Source organism: Impatiens glandulifera, chromosome 6 (genome assembly GCF_907164915.1).
Source record: "Impatiens glandulifera chromosome 6, dImpGla2.1, whole genome shotgun sequence".
Taxonomy (NCBI): Eukaryota; Viridiplantae; Streptophyta; class Magnoliopsida; order Ericales; family Balsaminaceae; genus Impatiens; species Impatiens glandulifera.
In genome coordinates this window covers 5,178,208-5,199,354 of record NC_061867.1, presented here as the reverse complement: position 1 = coordinate 5,199,354, position 21,147 = coordinate 5,178,208, and the positions used below count along the sequence as shown (strand labels likewise).

At 31.8% G+C, this 21,147-nt stretch overlaps 4 protein-coding genes across 4 annotated transcripts; all 4 read right to left on the bottom strand.

The window, feature by feature from the left end:
* Positions 1–358: 358 nt before the first annotated feature.
* LOC124942993 (putative disease resistance protein RGA3) lies at positions 359–10,501 on the bottom strand. Its single transcript, XM_047483560.1, has 4 exons — positions 10,106–10,501; positions 9,151–9,999; positions 8,553–8,720; positions 359–574 (listed from the first exon to the last, which is right to left on the bottom strand). The coding sequence occupies exons 1-4, from the start codon at positions 10,499–10,501 to the stop codon at positions 359–361; spliced, it is 1,629 nt and encodes a 542-aa protein (XP_047339516.1).
* A 129-nt stretch (positions 10,502–10,630) lies between these two features.
* Positions 10,631–12,070, bottom strand: LOC124942992 (putative disease resistance protein RGA3). The gene has a single exon (XM_047483559.1). It carries the CDS (start codon positions 12,068–12,070, stop codon positions 10,631–10,633), a length of 1,440 nt encoding a protein of 479 aa, XP_047339515.1.
* A 6,205-nt stretch (positions 12,071–18,275) lies between these two features.
* On the bottom strand, positions 18,276–20,054 carry LOC124942991 (putative disease resistance protein RGA3). The gene has a single exon (XM_047483558.1). It carries the CDS (start codon positions 20,052–20,054, stop codon positions 18,276–18,278), a length of 1,779 nt encoding a protein of 592 aa, XP_047339514.1.
* Positions 20,055–20,161: 107 nt separating this feature from the next.
* LOC124942990 (putative disease resistance protein RGA3) lies at positions 20,162–20,911 on the bottom strand. Its single transcript, XM_047483557.1, has one exon. The coding sequence runs from the start codon at positions 20,909–20,911 to the stop codon at positions 20,162–20,164; it is 750 nt and encodes a 249-aa protein (XP_047339513.1).
* Between the last annotated feature and the right edge of the window lie 236 nt (positions 20,912–21,147).

Here is a 21,147-nt window from a genome sequence, read left to right as displayed (position 1 = left end):
TATTGGGTAAATTTATAAACTCTCTAAAATAATAAATTTGTCCAATCTCGACTTAGGCCAATGTAAAAATTTGAAAAACTTGATAAAATAATAAGATAATATTTTTTTCGGGAGATCCCTTTATAATTTTCGGTCCCAAGAAAAAATCATAAAATCATAAATTCATAATTCATAGAAACTAAAAACATATATATTAAACTCTATTGAAATGATTCAATAGTTGTCTAGTTTCCTTTAAAGTTCAAATCTATTTGGAGTTCATCTCTAACTTTTCTTATTGCATCCACTAGCTCAAGTGTTGTGTTTTGTATTGTATCATAAAGTTGTGAAGATTGTTCGATGTCATAAGTGCTTTCTTTCACTTAATAGGCTCCAAAGACATCGTATCATCTTCGCCGTCATCCTCTGTATTGTTATCAATCATAGTACCCACAATATCAGATAAACTCTGAACCTCCGAACATGTTTCATTATCACTTGAGTAGTTCATTAGATTGTCAATATCCATCTTATTACGATAGCCACATCGATTGATTATAGTCTCGAGGTCTTGAGTTTCTTCGTCAACGTAATTCTAAGAGGCATAGATTGTTCGCTACAACATAATTCTAAGAGGCATAGCCTAATTTCCCTTTTTGTTTGGTATGTATAATTATTTATTTTATACGAGTATATGAATTATACGTTAAATCGGTTAAAAACTCTTTAAATTAATAATTATTAATTTATCGATAAAATAATAATTATTAATTAATCGATAAATTAATAACTTTTTAAATTAATAAATTTATTTGATCCCGACATTATTAATTTAAAAAAAATTATCTGCTAGTAAGAATGTTATAAACGAAAAAGATGACTTAGTGGGATAGTTTACCTAATTAATTTGTAGGGGTCAACAACAAGGAGATGCACTCAATATAATATATGAATCAAACTGAAAGAGAAATCTCACAAAAAAAAAATGGAGAACCTTATAACAAATTGGACTGAATATTATAAAAAAAATATTGAGAGAATATTGATGTATGACCTTTAGACGAATTTTCCTATGCCGCACAACTCATATATAATATAAACACTAACGAAACACCAAGAAAGCTCCGGTGAAAAAGCGACCCGACTTCTCATAACTAATATACATGTGAAGATAAACTTAATGTTTTCAACCTAAACTTGCAATATCGAGATAAAGGGAAATCACAATGGAGAGATCATTATCGGATGAATACACATTAAGGGACCATGTTTTTTCACAATGAAGATGAGAAAATCTTCAATGCAGCTAAAAACATTGATAACTAGTCTTTGTTTTGCACCTTAAGCCTTCACGAATGATATTTGGTTGATCATTTTTATCTATCTATCTTTTTATTTTAAGCTTATATTCTTCACGAATTTAATAAATCATATTATTCTACCCAAAAAAATCAAAGAGACGCATGACTTATTAATTTCTAATTAATATGAAAAAAAGGAAGGAATAGGTCTAAAATGAAAGTTTATATTTGAATTATTTTTCTCTGTTTAATTTGTGACATCATTTATTCTATACCCAATCCCTAAAGAGTGCGGAGACAGTGGAAATTATTTTATTCAAATGAGCATCTCTTTATTATTTAAAGAGAAAAGAGAGGATATTCAAATGTGAAAATAGAATACAAATGGATTTGTTTGATTAATGTGAGAGTGATCCATGGCCTAATTTCTTTGACTCATTAAAGTGGTCAATAGTACTACTTAATCATTAACAAGAAATAAAGTCATGAATAAGAAATGAAGGAAAAACAAGCAATAATACAAAATAATTACATCTCTACCCGAGTTCACTTGTGTCATTTCATTCTTTCATCAATGGTTCTCGAATTTGTTTAAAAATTTGTAGGATAACAAAGACGTTTATTCTCATGGAATGTCGATTATCTCCAAAAAAATTCTCTAGATAAAAAGAAAAGAAGATTAAAAGATAAAACTTTGAAAAATGCAAATTTTGAGATTAGAATCGTCACTCGAATTTTTCTTTGAGAGACGGAGAAAGAAAATGCGTAAAAACACAAGTTTAGATATCCTTTATCGTTTCGGTTTTTGGTGACACTCGAGAAAAAGCTCTAACACAATGTTGTTTGTGGTCTCTAGGCAATGTATTTGGTCATTTGAATGTAACATTTTCATTTTTGTTCTGGTAAAATTCACAAGAAATTGAGTGGTAAATAAATAAAGTGGTGGATTTAGGTTGGGATGACATAAATATTCTATTTTAGATAAAAAGACCCAAATGACACACATTGCAACGAATTGGGCCTAAATGACAATACCAAACTATATATTCTCTACATGAAGGCGTATAATTCCAATTTCAAGAGAAAAATCTTCGAGCTTCTGGGTGGTCGTCCATGCCTTAGGTTATTGGGTTCAGATTGTTTTTCTTTGGGCAGGTAGTTTTTCCGAGATAAAATAGAAAGATCATGTCCGACCTATGGTGTCTAAACTTATGGAATGTCAAAATGAATTTATTAGTCTCCAAGATAACACACAAAAGTAAACATATAATTCCATTTCACGTGTTAGGGTTATTATTCAAAAAAGTTTAAGATAAATAAAAATCCGAATACCTAGTCGGAATATTTCTATATTTAATCCTAATTTGAAATCGACTAGGATTTGATCGTCGTATTTTATTTTATTCACACTTTTCTCGGTTTATCTCTTTTTAAGCTAAGCAAATGGGCCTTGACTTACCGTTGCATTTTATTTTTATTTATTTAAGTTTGTTTAATTCATTGAATCACACTCAAAGAGCCTAGCACAATGAAAACAAAAATCAAACAAATGAAAATAAAATAAAATGAATAATGTCTTCTTTCTTTCTTTTTTTTTTTATAATTTTTTTTAGGGTGTATTTGATGAGGGGAATTGGAATTGAAATTGGCAATGGAATTCTAATTCCAATTTCATGAGAATTGACATTGAATTACAATTTAATTTCTATGTTGGAGAAAACTATAAAATTGTAATTCAATTCCAATTCCTATGTTTGGAAAATGATAGAATTGTAATTCAATTCCAATTCCTATGTTTGTAAAATAAAATATCGGTTCAAAATGTTAACTTCTTAAATATGTTTTCACGTCTTTGACACGTTTAATACATTTTTAACATGTTTAACACATTTAACACGTTTTTGACATTTTAACACGTTCAACATTTTTTTACACGTTTAACACGTTTTAGGCACATTTAAACACGTTTTTGTTGACATGTTTAACACATTTTCACACTTAAAACACATTTTCACGCGTTTAACATGTTTTTCATGTTTTTGTTATGTTTAACATGTTTCTGACATTTTTAATACATTTAACATGTTTTTCACATATTTTGACAAGTTTAACACGTTTTCTCATTTTTGGCACGTTTTGACATGTATAGCACGTTTAACATGTTTAACATGTTTTTCACACGTTTAACATGTTTAACGCGTTTTTCACACGTTTAACATGTTTTCATGTTTTGGCACATAAAACACGTTTTTGACATATTTAACACGTTTTTCACATGTTTTACACATTGTTGACACATTTAACACATTTTTCACGTTTTGGCATGTTTAACACGTTTTCACACGTTTTTCACGTTTTTGGCACATTTAACACATTTTTGACATTTTTAATACGTTTAACATGTTTTCTCATGTTTTTGATAAGTTTAACACGTTTTCACGTTTAACACGTTTTTGACATGTTTAACATGTTTAACATTATTTCACACGTTTAACATGGTTTTGGCATGTTCTACACATTTTTGTCACGTTTAACAGTTTTTTAACATGTTTAACACGGTTTTGGTACGTTTAACACATTTTGACATGTTTAACACGTTTAACATTATTTCACACGTTTAACATGTTTTTGGCACGTTTTACACTTTTTTGACATGTTTAACAGTTTTTTAACATGTTTAACACGGTTTTGGTACGTTTAACACATTTTGACAAGTACAACACATTTTTGGCACGTTTAACATGTTTGTCACGTTTTTGGCATGTTTAACACATTTTGGGCATATTTAACACGTTTTGAACATGTCACAATTGTGTTAAACAGGGCAAAACGTATTAAACATGTCAAAATGTGATAAATGTGTCAAAATTTATCAAACGTATTAAACGTGCCAAAAATGTGTTAAACATACCAAAACGTGTTAAACGTGCCAAAAACATGAAAAACGTGTTAAACGTGTCAAAATGTGTTTAATATGTTTTAAAACGTGTCAAAAACGTGAAAAACATGTTAAACGTGTCAAAAACGTGTTTAACGTGCCAAAAACATGATAAACGTGTTTAATTTGATAAAAACGTGTTAAACGTGTCAAAAACGTGAAAGCGTGTTAAACGTACCAAAAATATGTTAAACGTGCCAAATAAGTGAAAAATTTGTTAAACATGCCAAAACGTAAAAAACGTTTTAAACGTGTCAAAAACGTGTTAAAAATGTGTGAAAAACGTAAAAACATGTGAAAAATATCAACGTGTCAAAAACGTAAAAAACATGTGAAAAATGTCAACGTGTTAAACATGTCAAAAACATGATAAACGTGTTTAATGTGTTAAAAACGTTTTAAACGTGTTAAAAACATGAAAACGTGTCAAAAACGTGTTAAACGTGTCAAATATGTGAAAAACTTGTTAAACATGTCAAAACGTATCAAAAATGTGGTAAACATGTCAAAATCGTAAAAAAACGTGTTAAACATATCAAAAACGTGTTTAACGTGCCAAAAACATGATAAATGTGTTAAATGTGTCAAAAACGTGTTGAATATGTGAAAACTTGTTAAACGTGTAAAATGTGCCAAAATGTGGAAAAAACGTGTTAAACGTGTTCAAAACGTGAAAAATCATGTTAAACGTGTCAAAAACGTGTTGAACGTATCAAGGACGTGAAAAACATGTTAAATGTGTTTAAAATGTGTTAAATGTGTTAAAAACGTATTAAACGTGTCAAAAACGTGTTAAACGTGCCAAAACATATTGAACGTGTGAAAAACGTGTTAAACGTGACATAAACGTGATAAACATGTTTAATGTGTAAAAAAACGTGTTAAACATGTTAAAAACGTGAAAAACGTGTTAATTTGAATTTACAATTTTGACCTAAAAAGATTGGAATTTATAACTATCAAATTAACACTATATTGAATTCAAATGAAATTTTAATTCCAATTTCAATTCTTAATATTAAAGTGTCTAACAAATATAAGAAATTTTAATGCCAATTCCAGGATTACCAAACACACCCTAATTTTTGATTCAGTTAATTTTGGGCTTGAACTCATAGGCAGCTCAAACCAGAACCAAAACCAAGAGCAAATGTTGAAGCCCAGACCATCGTCTTATTTTTATTTTGTTTTATTTTTTTATTTTTTTTGAAAACAGTTTAGTGCCATTTCATTAAAAAAACCCAAAAAAGTGAAAAAAATACAAAAGTTTAAGATCAGATCTAGACAATTTCTAGATTTAACAATGAAACAATAATTGAATTACAGACAATAATAATAATCAATTAGAGCCTACATCGTTTTTACTTTTATTCTACTTGTGACCTTCTCAAATGAAATATCTCATATCTGGCAGAGCTTTCTATTCTCTTCATTCTTTCGATTCCTCTCCAGGATTGAATGAGTGCATTTCCATCTGAAGTTATATCTCTCCAAATATCTTCAGCGGTTCTACTTCTTCCACTGTGAGTTCTTGAATTTCTTTTTTTCCAGATATTGTAGATTACTGCTTCAAAATAGCATTTCAACATTTACATAGAAGGATCTTCTTTTTGCTTTATTCTTCATCCACTCTTGGATTTCTTTCCATATTCCTGGAAAATTGATGATGTTCATGTTTGCAGCATACATCTTCCAGATTTGTATTACAAAAGAGCATTCCCCAAATAAATGATTTATGCTTTCCTCAACTCCCGAACATAGAACACAATTGATATCAGGATTGTTTATGTATTTTCAAATTCTGTCTTTTGTTGTCAACCTTTTCCTGTATACCAGCCAGAGAATAAATTGGTCAATTTCCATTCATTGGCAATATAGTAGAGAGGGCTCGAGAAGTTTTTTGGATCCTAACTCTAGCTCTAATTTCTGGATTCGTTTCAAAATCACCTCCACTTTCGAAAATGATCTATGTAGCGACGTAGATCATAACCGTTTTCTTTTGTTGGATATGACCAGATCGTTCGCTAGTGTAACTTAAATTCGCTAGTAGACATTACAGTTGTAGTCTTACTTAAATTGTTTATATTATTAATATTAGAAGAAGAAAACAACTCTTTCAGACGTATGAATTATTAAAAACACATTTATACTTATTAAGTAGGTGAAAATGACTTCAAAAAGAACCTAAGTTGAGAATTTAAAAAAAGGTTATTTGTGCAAATCATCATGCTGTTTGGTGGTTGATGAAGGTCTGGTTATGAAATAATTATGATCTTTGAAACTAAATTACTTTTTTTTCTTCTTTTTATATTATTAACAGAAGATCTCGTTACAACAATTTGTTATTACTTTAGTACGATGATCATGTTGTTGTATTGTTTGGTGCTTTATCTTTTATGTGTAATGTATATTTTTTAATAAATTTTTATTCTTTTATTATGTTGACATATAATAGATCATAAAAGGAGATAGAGACTAGAGAGCTTTAGAATATCACTCTTTTTCTTTTTTAGGTTTTAATTAGAAAAATATTTTTATATAAAAGTTGTGAGTAAATACCTTTTTATAGGTTTAAATTAAATTTATTTTAATATTATTTAAACTAAAAATGCAAAAAAAATAATACTTTGATAAAAAAAAAAAACGCAAAACAAATGCCGGAAACAAATTGCAAAAAAAAAAGCTGGAAAAAAGGTTAAAAGAATAATTTCGGTAAAAAATGCTTGTAAAATAAATTCATTTAGCGACGCTTATTTCTATCTGAACGGCGCTAAAATATATGTCGCTAATAATTCGCCGAACATTATACTTGCGACGCTTATAAAAGCGTTGACGAGTTATTTAGCGACGCTTTTGAACACCGAAGAAAGTAAGTCAGATTTATTATAGTGACCAAAGAAAGAACATATATAAAGATTCAATATTGTGAAAAAGTAAATTAAAACTTAAATCTATATGTTGTTGACATCAATTTAGATCATATTTTCAAGACATAAAATACATTTCTAATTATAATTTATTAATTATATATTGAATTTTTTTTCTTATATCCTTCAAGTTTCATTGTTTAAGATCATATATCTGTAATATTTCCGCACCCAAGCCAGGCATAAACAGAGAATTATCACCTCTATATGAATAAGGACCTGATTATGTTAACCTTTTTTTTTTACAGATAAGATGCCATGGGAATTTGTCAAGCTTCTCATTTTCTCCTTCATCACCGTCTCGTCGGAGCCTCCCTGCGAAGGTCTTTAATCATATTTAGCCTCGTCGGAGCCTCTATATTATACATATTTGTATTGAAGACTATAGCAATTTTCCTATATGAGAAAATATGTGTTGATTAAGATCAATCAATCAATCTTATCTTTTAGCGTAGTTAGTTTGAATCATATTTTGCACATAACATCACATTTTTATACAACCAGTAAGCATTTTGCATGTTTGAACATGTAAAATACATTAAGTTTTCTTTTTAAGTTTCAAAATCATTACTCAAGTGACATTCTAAACTCGTTAGTTTTCATTTTTAGATGAAAACATATATTGGAAAACATCACCATTTCAATCAGATCATAAAATATAACATCAATCAGATTCATCATAATAACAGCCCAAAGAATGTTTGTTGGCTATCAATCATAAATCAAGAGTCTCAATAACAGCCCATTGACATACTTGACAAAACAAGTATTCTAACTGTAGACATTTTATGATCAACAGATAGAGATCTAACTATATATGCATGAAATCAAATATGTAAAAGTAAAAATTGAAATCCAATTAAAGCTTCAAGCAAAATTAGATAAAATCCTTGTATAGAACATTTGGCTTTTATCAATTTGGCGCATCAACAGCAACTTCTCAACTTTCTACCAGCAGAAATTACCTGATGCAAAAGATTTTATAAATAGTTAGCCATAAGTTTGATGGATAATGGAAAGTGAAAATCAAATAGTGAAAGAAACAAGGTATACCAGAGAAAGTTAGAATTATCTTTTAGTACATAAATATTTGGTTTTAAAATAAAATCATAGAAACAGAGCTCTGCAATAGAAGAATATGTACCAAATTTGGTTATATGGCCACTATGCTCTGCTCGTCGTCTTTCTTTTGGAATAGAATATCTACTGTGAAATTATTTCTCTAGTTTAGTTATATAGGTACTAACCTTTAGGTTATCTGCAATGAAGTTATTATATAAGCTAATTACAAGTCATTAACTAATAATAGCAGATAATTAATAATAGATGCAATTAATGGATGAATATAATTATTTTTGTATGTACCTTGTAATTGACTCTGATCTGTTATTCCCTTATGATATCTACATAGAAGTTCTTAGGACCAAGTCTTGCTCCAAGGTAATGTAGAAGTTCCAATACATCGTCTGCTTCATCTGAAGACACCAGCTTAGGACAATCACTGATAGTCAAACTTCTGACGACCAAGTCTTGCTCGAAGGGAACGTAGGAGTGCCATAAAATTGTATGCTTCTTCTGAAGACACCAACTTAGGACAACATCTGATATACAAACTCTGTAGTGAATTATTAATATTGAGGTTTCCAAATTCCTCAAATGATATCATCAACTCGGGACAATTACTAATATACAATTGCGTGAGAGAGTTCACGAGTCTTGTTCTTTCTGTTTGTCCTTGAAGATGATGATGCTTTTGTTGCTTCTCACAGCCACTAAACTTTGATGTTTGTTGCATTATCATTCTCTCATCAAACAAACATCTTAACTTGCGGCACCACACAATTTGCAGAGATTGAAGAGATTGAAAAGTTGACCGTACTCCTAATTGTGTAGTTGGAAATAAAACCCTTCTTTCATTCAATCCAACAAGAGAAAGATGAGTGAGAGCACTAAGATTTGAGATGCTATACAACAACTCATTTGAACAATCTCCCCAAACACTTACATGTTTGAGATGCGGTGGCAAGGACTGTAGGTTTGGGCAATCAAATATCAGAATCTTCCATACATTAGGGAATGCTCTGGAACTAGGAATAGTAGGAGACACCAATGCTCTCAAATTATTCATGTTACGAATAGTAAGTACCTTTAAGAAAGGGAATGACACTGCTTCAATTCCATTCTTGTTATTGACGGTGAATATGTGCTCCACATCATTATTCAATGCACCAAGTTCGAGATAAGTGAGACCCTTAAGATTCAAAATGCTATATAACAATTCATCCGAGCATTCACCTTCAATACTTACATCTTTGAGTGCTTTCAGATCTGGCGGCAACCTCCCTAGCTTTGGGCAATCAGATATCTTTAGCGTGCATAGTTTAGGGAATGCTCCAGTACTCCAATAGGGTGACACCAGTTTTCTCAAATTCATCATGTCAAAAATCTCCAATTCCTCTAGCAAAGGGAATAGTACTATCATTTCATTGTCATTGCTAATAGCACTACTATAATTACTTTTAAAATGTGTTGGAGAAGGAGATGAGTTTCCCACCCATTCAGGGGGATTCAAACCTTTGTAACCAATCATTCTTAATTTCTTCATCCTGGCAGTTGAAACCTCTAGAGCTATACTTATTTTCTCATGTCTAGTCTTGGTATGATTATCATCAACTTCGTCATCTTCATCAGATCTCCATTCCAACTCCAGTTTATTGATACTCGACATTTTAGCCATACTTATTCCTCTTGAAATAGATGCATCACTAACTCTTCCAAGGTTCTTAATTTTCAATGATCTGCCGCGGATATTCAATTCTCTTAATTCATCTAGTTGACAATCTCTCCTTCTTGCCTATCACAAACAAGTTTAACGTCTTTAGATGTTTCAATTTCCCCATCCCTCTAGGCATATATTTTAATGCATTACAATCCTCCAAATAAAGATGTCTCAAATTAACAAGGTCCCTCATATTTATAGGCAAACTTTCAAGTTTAGGACAATTATTGAGTTTCAGAGTCTCTAAGTTCAAGAGATCACAAATACTATCAGGCAATGTTGTCTGACTATAGGAAATGTATAAGTATCTAAGATGTTTTAGATATCCCACGTAACGCAAATCTTCATATTGCACACAACATCTTACTTCAAGGACACGTAAAGACGGAAGATACTTAAAGGCACTCAAAATCTTATTTGTGACATTTCCATCATCATCTCTGCCATCGAGCATTATTGATTGCAACCCTCCAATTTTTTTAAGAGAACAAACTGATGTTTTGACTAACTGATCAACCATTACTGTTACATGACGAATTTCACGACTTAAACCATCACTTGAGCTACTAGCATCCATCGTATAACATTCATCTTTCATAATAGATTGGGCAAGATCATGCATAAGATCGTGCATCTTACATGTTTCATAATGTTCATACCGATCTGATTTCTCTTCTTGAAAAAATGATCTCCAACACAGCTCTTTTCAAATTGTATTCCCAACATCTTCCACTTCTTGGTTCTTAACGATAGGAATTAAACCATGGGCCATCCACAATTGGATTAATCTCTCCTTTTTAATTTCAATATCCTTGGGAAATATAGCACAGAACACAAAGCATCTTCTCAAATGATAAGGGAGGTCATAGTAACTCAACCTTAGAATAGACAAGATCGAATTTTCATTTTGTGAAATCTCCCATATCTCGCTATCTCTTATTCTTATCCATTCTGTTTCATCACTCTTCTTCGACCCCAGTTGACTTCCCAATGTCTTGGCAACTAAAGGAACACCCTTACATTTTCTAGCTATTTCTTTGCCAATACTAATAAAGTTCGTAGATTTTGGTTTTCCATGCACAAATGCACGATCTTTGAATAATAACCAACAATCATCTTCAGAAAGAGATGATAATGCAACATGTTGAATAGTTTCCATGATTTCTGCCACATTTCTTTTACGTGTTGTTAAAAGAACGAATGCACCATTTGATCCACAATCTAATATAGATCTCAACTGATCCCATGCCTCAACGTTCTCATTCCAAACATCATCCAATACAATCAAATATCTTTTCCCTTTCAACTTATCAATAACTTTTTTCTGCAATTCTTCTAAGCAAGCTTCTTCCTTTAATTCTAAGATGGATTTTATGACCAACTTAATATCAAATTCATCAGAAACACAAACCCATATTTTGGTATCACAATGCTTAGAAACCTCGTCGTCATTGAAGACCATTTGGGCGAGTGTTGTTTTACCAAGACCCCCAAATCCAACAAGGGGAAGAACAGATAATTCTTTAGAAACACCAACTCTAGATGTATTATTGACTAGAATACCAATAATCTCTTTCTTCTCCTTATCTCTCCCATATACTTGATTACTAGAACGAGACACGGTTTCACGCCAACTACTAGTAAACTTGTCTTCTTTTGAGTCTTGAATACATTCAAGACAATGTAACTTTTTTGAGTCATGAATAGATTCACGCAAATGTAACTTTTTGCGCTCTGAAGAAATTTGGTTTAGCTTCTCTTGTACATCTTTAATTTTGTGACCAATTTTGAGACGCGTCTTAATATTGCTAAAAGGATGGGTGATCAAGTTGGATACCTGGAGCCGGGTTGAAGAAGAGGCATTACGACTTTTGACTTGAAGACGAAGATCTTCAAAGTTGCACTCATCCATGATGTCTCGAACCTCGTATGCTACATGTTTGAGTTTCCGCAACCAATCTTTCGTTTGTTTGTCCTTCTCCCGCACGTTCTTTCTCTCAGCATCTTCAAGTACGGCACTAATTGAAGATAACGTGCTCGATAGCTTTTGAACCTCATTCTCAAAACTCCAAAACAGCGAGAACTCATCATTAATCAGAGGTAGCAAGTTTGAAAGCAAACCACTGATTAGAGCTGCATCAACCATGATGATAATTGATTTCTCTCTCAATCAATCAGATGAATAATCTTACAAGTTAAGTTGTTTGTTTAGTGAGAAAATGATAAATGATAATACATTTCCAATCTATATAAAATAATTTAATACAAGAACTTACACGTTGGATTCGTTAGTTACTAGTTGTCTCCAGCAGAGGTTGACCTCAAAATTTAAAAGCAATTTAAGAATGCTTGTTGTATCATGTAATACTTATTATTAATGATTGTGGTTGTCCATGATGTATCATGTAATTTCTTTCAATTTAATTAAAGGGGTCAACAAAATAGAATATTATGAATCAATTTGAAAGACTATTCATCTGATTGTGAGAATATTGATATATCACCTTTTATCAATTTTTCAATGGCGCACAACTCAGAGTATGAACACCAACAAAGTTTCGATGAAACAGAGTAACCCCATTTCTCATAACCAAAAACATAAAGGAAGGAAGATGAGAAAACACTAATGTGACAACAAACTTTGGTAACTAGCCTTTGTTTTGCTTATGCCTTGTTTGGCCTTTAGCATTCTGGAATGATATTTGGTTGATCATCTTTATCTATCTTTTTATTTTGTGCTTATATTCTTCTTGAATCTAATCAAACATATTATTTGACCCCAAAAGAAAACAAAGATACCCTTAAGTCTTAATTAATATGTAAAAAAGAAGGTTGTTTACAAAAAAAAAAATTATAATTGATTGTTTTTTCTCATTTTTCGATTATACAATTTATAAACAAAAATCACTTTTTATCGCGTCAATCATGCTAATAAAAGTGCGACTAGAAAATCCTACATATTATAGTCCAAATATCACCCAAATAAAGAGCATCATATTAATCCCATTAATATCTAAAAATCTAGAATGTTTTATAAAAATTATGTCATATCCATACACGCAAACTTTTACAGATCCAAAACTAGATAACCAGATACTTTAGTTCTAATTGAGGCCCAATAACAGCCCATTTACATCTTTCACAAAAAGTATTCTAACTCACCACCAAACTGTAAACATATGCTCAAGAGATATAAGTGAGACCACTAAGATTTGAGATGTTATATAACAACTCATCAGATAATTCACCAAAAACAATTACAACTTTTGTGTGATTTAAGATGCGGTGGAAAATCCCCTAGATTATAAGTTATAATCTGATGATGCATAATTTGGAAACACTCTTTCTATCATATTTATCATGGGGATGTTCATTCAGATGAGATCACATTTCAAAATTTATTGATAGTTTCTATAACATGATTGTTTTCAAATATGAAATTGTTGTGCTATAAAAGTACAAGAGACACTGCTATAATATTTTGGAAAAAGACTTAAGAGAATTATATTTTATTATTGTTTTGATCATTTGACTTAAATTATAAAGTCTAAACTGAAAAAATCTTATTAATCAATATGAGAATTCTAACGTTTTGCTCCTAATTGATTTAAACTAAAATATAAGAAAATAATGTAATTGATGGCTAAGATTCTAATAATATCTAATAAATGGTGGAGGTTACACTATATTAATTGTCGGATTCCAAGTTTAGCTCGATGTTTTGAAACATTTCTCTTGGAAGTGCTTATGTGAGAATGTCATATACCTGTTCTTCAGATTGACAAAACTCATGTTGATTTTTTTTTCTATCCTTCGTCGGATAAAATGATGTCTGTCTTTGTAGATTCATTTGTCACCAATGACTTTTTGTCGGTTGGCTTGTCAACGAGATTCCATGTCTGATTCTTCATGATCACATGGATTTTCTCCTCCATTGTTTTTATCCATGATTCTTTTTTATTGCTTCTTCAAAGTTTTCGGGCTCAACTGAACAATAGTTGTATGTAGCATATATATTGTCTATTGATCTGTACCTCTATGGAGTTAACCATGGAAATGAGGAGTTTAATGAAGTCGGATTAATTGAGTCATGACTTTCTTCATTGAGGTTATCTAAGCTCGGATCTGGTGTACTTGGTATTGATGAAATATGTTCATCATTGTTAGTGTTGATTAGAATGTCATTTTTCTCAACTTTATTTTCTTCCTAAATCCACAAATAATTTTCATCAACTTCAACATCTCGGCTGATAATAACTTGACATTCTTTTAGGCTAAACACTCTATAGAATTTTGTCATGGTATTATAGCCAACAAAAATACATTTTTCGCTCGATTTGTCAAATTTATTTCGTTTCACTTTTAGAATTTGAGAATAATACATACTTCTGAATACCTTGAGATGGTTTACCGATGGTTTTCTACCACTCCATGCTTCAAACGGAGTCTTGTTTGGTACGACTGTGATTGAACATCGATTGAATAGGTAAATGACAATGTAGACTGCTTTAGCCCATAAGGTTTTGAGTAAACATTTCTCACGAATCATTGATTTTACCATTTCAACAATCGTCTGATTTTTCCTCCACCATTTTGTTGAGGAATGTACATTATTGTTAGTTGTCGTTCTACTACTCCGTATTTAAAAAACTTGTGAAACTCCTTAGAAGTTCATTTCTTGCCTCTATCACTTCGTAGGATTTTGATGAAGCATCCACTTTATTTTTCAACGAGACTCTTGATTTTTTTGAATATTGTAAATACTTCGGACTTTTGTCTCTTGAAATAGACCCAAGTCAAACGAGTGTGGTCATCAATCAATTGAACAAAATACATATTTTGAGCATGAGAAAGGGAGTCCATTGATCCGCAAATGTCTGTGTGGACAAGTTCCATTTTTTCTTTAGCTCTCCATTATACTCCTTTTGGGAAAGAAAGTAGACGTTGCTTTCTGAACACGCATCATTCGCATACATGACTCCTTGAGACTTTGTAAGTTGAAATGGCCAAGTCGTTGATGACTTAACGTTGAGGTTTGGTAATTTGAGGTAGAAATTTGGTGAGTTTTTAAATCTATATAGTTGATGTTGAGAGCGAAACTTCGATTGACCATGCATTCTAATTTTGGTGAACACCTTTGACTTATTTTGTCTATCAAATATAATACATACATTGTTATTTAATTAGAGCTTATAACCATTTTCCACCAATTATCTAAAGCTGATTAAATTTTGGCTCAAGCTCGACACACATAGTACATTATTAATATAACTCGGTCATTCCTTAGTCTTAATGACGATCCTTCCAAGTCCTTTTAATTTTGCTTTCTCTCCATTCCCGAATTGAATATGGACATTGGAAGTTTATATTTTAAAGGCCGGTGTCATGTGGTTGTTGCATCTATTGTCTAATAACCATTCTCCTCTCTCTTTTTCACTAGCTATGTGACACACATAGAATGTTCCATTTGTCTTTAGGGTGGTTTGATTTACCTCAGCCTGACTTGCTTGATGAGTGTTTCCACTTAGACAGTATTTGTGAGGTGACCAAATGACATTTGTTAGATTGACCTTTGTACCAACCGTCCTTCTCGGAGTGGTTTGGCTTATTGCAGTTATTGCAATTTGATGTGTTATCTTTGCCTTTGCCTTTTTGAGCTACATTCACCTTGTCCTCTTGAATATCTTCCGTCAAAATGTCATGAACCGCTTCCACCTCATCAAGAATATTAATCTTAGTTTAAGTGTATCGTCCTTTTTGAGATTGAGACAACCCACAATTGTCATTGCCTCTTCTGAACGTGTATCGTCCTCCTTCAAGTGGCGGATCCACAAGTTCTAGATTCTCGATAGTATTAGAGAACTCTCTCATTTGGCTAATAAATTGTCTAACACCCTTTATTTCAAACGGGTCCCTTAAGTTAGCCACTCTTGTAAACTCGTTAAAGAACTCCGATTTTAATTTGTGGAGTATCAATTGATAAACTTCCGACATCACCTAAAATATATGAATAGCAAAAAAAATTTTTTGTCTAAATGTGATGTATATATATATTGTTAAAAAATATAAAAATATTCATTAGTAAAGAAAACCAACAAAATTATTAAAAGTAAACAATCTTGAAAATAATAAATCTATAAGTTACAAAAAAAAATACAACTCAACAGGGATTAGAGATGGCAATGGGGAGGTTCGAGGCGGAGAATGCATTTATTATCCCGCCCCATTTTTATGAGGAGTGATAGAAGAAGGGAATTTGTGAGAGGGAATGGTATGTCATAGTATCACTAACTGAAAAATGATAAGAGTTGAGGAGAGGGAGAAGAGAGAGAAAATTTGTTAATTTTTCAGCAAATCAGATTGCGCCACGTAATTTCATATAAAATTCTCTCCCCTAATCATTACTCTCGTTTTTATTTCGGGATTTTTTAATACCATCCTTGCTCCGTTCGGTTTCAGGGAATCCCCGCGGGGCACAATTTATAAAATATTTTAAAAAATAAAAATATATAATAAAATTATATAAACAGATTTTTTAATATAATATTGATTGTAATATATTGAAATTTTATATTATTATAAAATAATAAACTTACCCCTTCTATAAAATAAAATGAATAAATAAATATATTAGTGATTTTATATATTTAATTGTGTTTATAGTGTTCGGGACAAAATCAGGGTGAGATCGGACGCAGGACGGGGACACAAATATCATCATCGTCCCATTCTCATTCGATTTTGGGGGAAAACCGCCCCAAATAGGGTAGCTCAGATCAGTTATCGCGAGCCAGTTTCAAATTGTAATCTTAAAAGGATGGAAGGAGTACATGATACCCACGTGTATTCCCTGATGGGTCCGTAATAAAGAGTAAAACTGAAATATCCATTAAGTCCGGGATAGGTAATTGTTGATAACTACCTCAACTTACTTTTTTTTATATATATATATATATATGAATTATTTGTTTGTGACATATCTCTTTATTTTTTATTTAATTTAATTAATTATTTGTTTATCTAAATTATAGATAAAAAGAGACCATACATATATTTATCTACTCGTTTTATTATAATTTATTTGTTTATATATATATATATATATATTTGAAAATTATTATTCTATGCAGCTTTCCTATTCCCTAATCTCTTCATCTAATATTGAGTTTAGTACTTTTTCATCTTCTTATTCCAAGTTGTCAAGCTATAAAAAAAAAATCAAGGATAATAAGCGCATAGTGGATCCCATATTAATGAGGATTGATTCGATAAATATAAGATACATGTCAGAGATGGGTCAGAGTTGGGTAACTATATTGAAATTGGGTGGATCGGATACAATACTACCCGTTGATCCCTAAACTCAACAAGATTCTTTACTAACCATATAAATCAACAATTACAGATTCCACGACTTTATCTTATTTGCTACTAAGAAAGGTACCTGCATAGTATTATAAATAAAATTATAAATTAAACTACCCTTCAAATATCAAAAGTCTTATTTGAAATAAACAAAAAGGAATGATAAATGATGCTGATACAAATTATTTTAATTCTCTTAGTAAGAAAAAAGGGGTGGGTAACTTACACGATCTACCATCAATAAATTACAATCGATTGAACTTGGTTATCTAATAAACTCTCCACCTTCAAAAAACATTGACATTTTCCAAACATGTTTTGTAATCATTACTAAAGATACAGTTTAATTAAACTCGACAGTTGTCATTTTTAGATGAAAACATATATTTACAAACATCAGCATTTCAATCCGATCATAAAAAGATAACAGCCCATTTACATCAATCATAAATAAATCAGATCCAACATAATAATAACATCCCAAAGAAAGAAAGTTTAATGAAAATAAATCATAAATGAAGAGTCCCAATTCCAACAATGAACAGAAACCTCCCCCACTTTCTACCAGCCAGCCTGAATATTCCTGATGCAAAAAAAGATTATATAACATATGTTATAGAAGTGTGAATATGGCATTATATAAATAATTAATTAGCCATAAGTTTTATGGATATATAATGGAAAGTGGTTATACCAGAGAAAATTATAATTATCTTTATGGTAAATATTTGATTTAAAAATAAAATCATAGAAACAGACTTCTTCTTTCGCTACGTACCAAATTTGGTTATATGGCCACTATTCTCTGGTCTTGGTCTTTCTTTTAGAATAGAATATTCTGACAACCAAGTCAATAAGAATAATTAATTAGAAACCATTGCAAAATCAATATAATTATTTGTCATGTCAAGAAATTACAAGTCATTAAGTAATAATTATTATTATTTTTGTACGTACCTTCCTTCTAATTGACTCTTCTTCTTCTGCTATTCCTTTAACGCGGGTACTATGAACTTCTGACGACCAAGTTTGGTTTGAAGGGAACGTAGAAGTGCGTCCCCTTCTTTTGAAGACACCAACGTAGAACAACCAAGGATCCGTAGTGAATTACTAATATTGAGGTTTTCAAATTCCTCAACTGTTATCATAAACTCGGGGCAACTCAAAATACTCAAATTGCTGAGACCTCTTGTTCTTTCTGTTTCTCCTTGATTTTGTTGCATTATCAGTCCTTCATTAAACAGACGCCTTAACTTGAGGCACCAAACAATTTCCAGAGATTGAAGAGAATTGAATGTTGAGTGTACTCCTACTTGTGCTTCATTATTATTATTGTCCTCAAGGATTTGACTTGACGATGATGGTATCTCATCATCAAACATTAATGCCTTAGCACCCGGAAATAAAACACTTCTTTCTTTCATTTTTTGAACGGAGAGACTAGTGAGAGCACTAAGATTCGACATGCTATTTATCAACTCATCCGAACATTCACCAAGAATACTTACACTTTTTAGCGATTTGAGATGAGGTGGCAAGGCTCCTAGCTTTGGGCAATAATATATGTCGAGCGTGCATAGATTAGTGAATGCTCCAATACTAGGAATAGTAGGAGACACCAATTCCCTCAAATTCTCCATGTTAGAGAGATCAAGTTTCTCTAGCAGAGGGAATAGTACTATCATTTCTTTGTCATCTTTAATAGCACTATTATCATTACTCTTAAGACGTGTTGGAGAAGAAGATGACTTTCCCACCCATTTAGGGAGATTCACACCTTTATAACCACTCATTCTCAATATCTTCAACCTCGCAGTTGAAACCTCTAGAGCTTCAGATATTTTATCATGTCTAATACTCTCATTATCATCAACTTCATCGTTAGATCTCCAATTCAACACTAACTTAATTATTCTCGACTTTTTAGCCATACTTATCCCTCTTGCAATAGATGCATCACTGACTCTTCCAAGGTTCTCAATTGTCAATGATCCGCAGATATCCAATTCTTTTATTTCATCTAGTTGGCAGTCTTTCTCCTCCTTTCTTATCACAAAAAAACTTAACGTCTTGAGATGTTTCAATTGCCTCATCCCTCTAGGCATATATTTTAATCCATGGCAGCCCTCCAAATAAAGATGTCTCAAGTTAATAAGGTCCCTCATATTTCTAGGCAAACTTTCAAGTTTAGAACAATCATTGAGTTTCAGACTCTGTAAGTTCAAAAGATCACAAATACTATCAGGCAATGTTTTCATCTTACCATGGGAAATGTCTAGGCATCTAAGATGTTGTAGATATCCAACCCAACTCAAATCTGGATCTTGCACATCGCGGAGGCTTACTTCAAGGAAACGTAAAGACAAAAGTTCCTTCAAAACACTCAAAAACTCCTTTGTGACATTATATATATCTTCATTAATATAAATATCGAGAATTATTGATTGCAACCCTGGAATTTTCTTAAGAGACCGAACTGATATTATGTCTAACTCATGAACCTTTCCTGTTACATGACGAATTTGTTGTCCTAAATCGTCACTTGAGCTATTAGCCTTCATCGTATAACATTCATCTTTTATAACATATTGAGCAAGATCGTGTATAAGATCGTGCATCATACATGTTGTATAAAAGCTATCACCCACAGCTTCATTCTCTTCTTCGTCTTGCAAAAAGGATCTCCAATACAACTCCTTCCAAATTGTATTCCCAACATCTTCAACTTCTTTGTTTTCAACTGTAGGAATTAAATCATGGGCCATCCACAATTTGATTAATCTTTCCTTATCAATTCTAGTATCCTTGGGAAATATAGCACAAAATACAAAAACATCTTTTCAAATGATAAGGAAGATCATAGTAACTCAACCTAGCTTAGAATAGGCATGATAGATTTTTCATTTTCGGAAATCTTCCATAGCTCACTATCTCTTATTCTGCACCATTCCTCTTCGTCGCCATTGAACCTCAATTGACTTCCCAATGTCTTGGCAACTAAGGGAACACCCTTACATTTTAGAGCTATTTCTTTACCAATATTAATAAAGTTTTGAGTTTTTGGTTTTTCGTGCTCAAATGCACGTTGTTCGAATAATAACCAACAATCATCTTCGGAGAGCGATGATAACGTGACATGTTGAATAGTTTCCATGATTTCCGCCACATTTCTTTTACGTGTCGTGGTAAGAACGAACGCACCATTGGATTCACAATCTAAAATAGATCTCAAATCATCCCATGCCTTAACCTCTTCATTCCAAACATCATCCAATACAATCAAATATCTTCTCCCTCTCAACTTATCTCTAACTTTTTTCTGCAATTCTTCTAAGGAAGCTTCTGCCTTATCTTCTAAGATGGCTTTGATGACCAGCTTAATATCAAATTCATCAGAAACACAAACCCAAAATTTCGTATCGAAATGGTTAGCAATCTCCTCGTCATTGAAGACCATTTGGGCAAGTGTTGTTTTACCCAGACCCCCAAGTCCAACAATGGGAAGAACAGATAGTGTTTTAGCATCAGTAACACTAGAAGATGTATTATTGAGTAGAATATCAATAATCTGTTTCTTCTCCTCGTCTCTCCCATATACTTTACTAGAACTAGGAAGAGACATGGTTTCACGCCAAATACTAGTAAATTTGTCTATTTTTGAGTCGTGAATAGATTCACGCAAATGTAAGTTTTGGCGCTCTGAAGAAATTTGGTCTAGTTTCTCTTGAACATCCTTAATTTTGTGACCAACTTTAAGACGCGTCCAAGTATTGCTAATAGGAAGGGCGATATAGTTGGTTACCTGGATTCGGGTATGATGTCTCGAACCTCATATGCTACATCTCTGAGCTTCCGCAA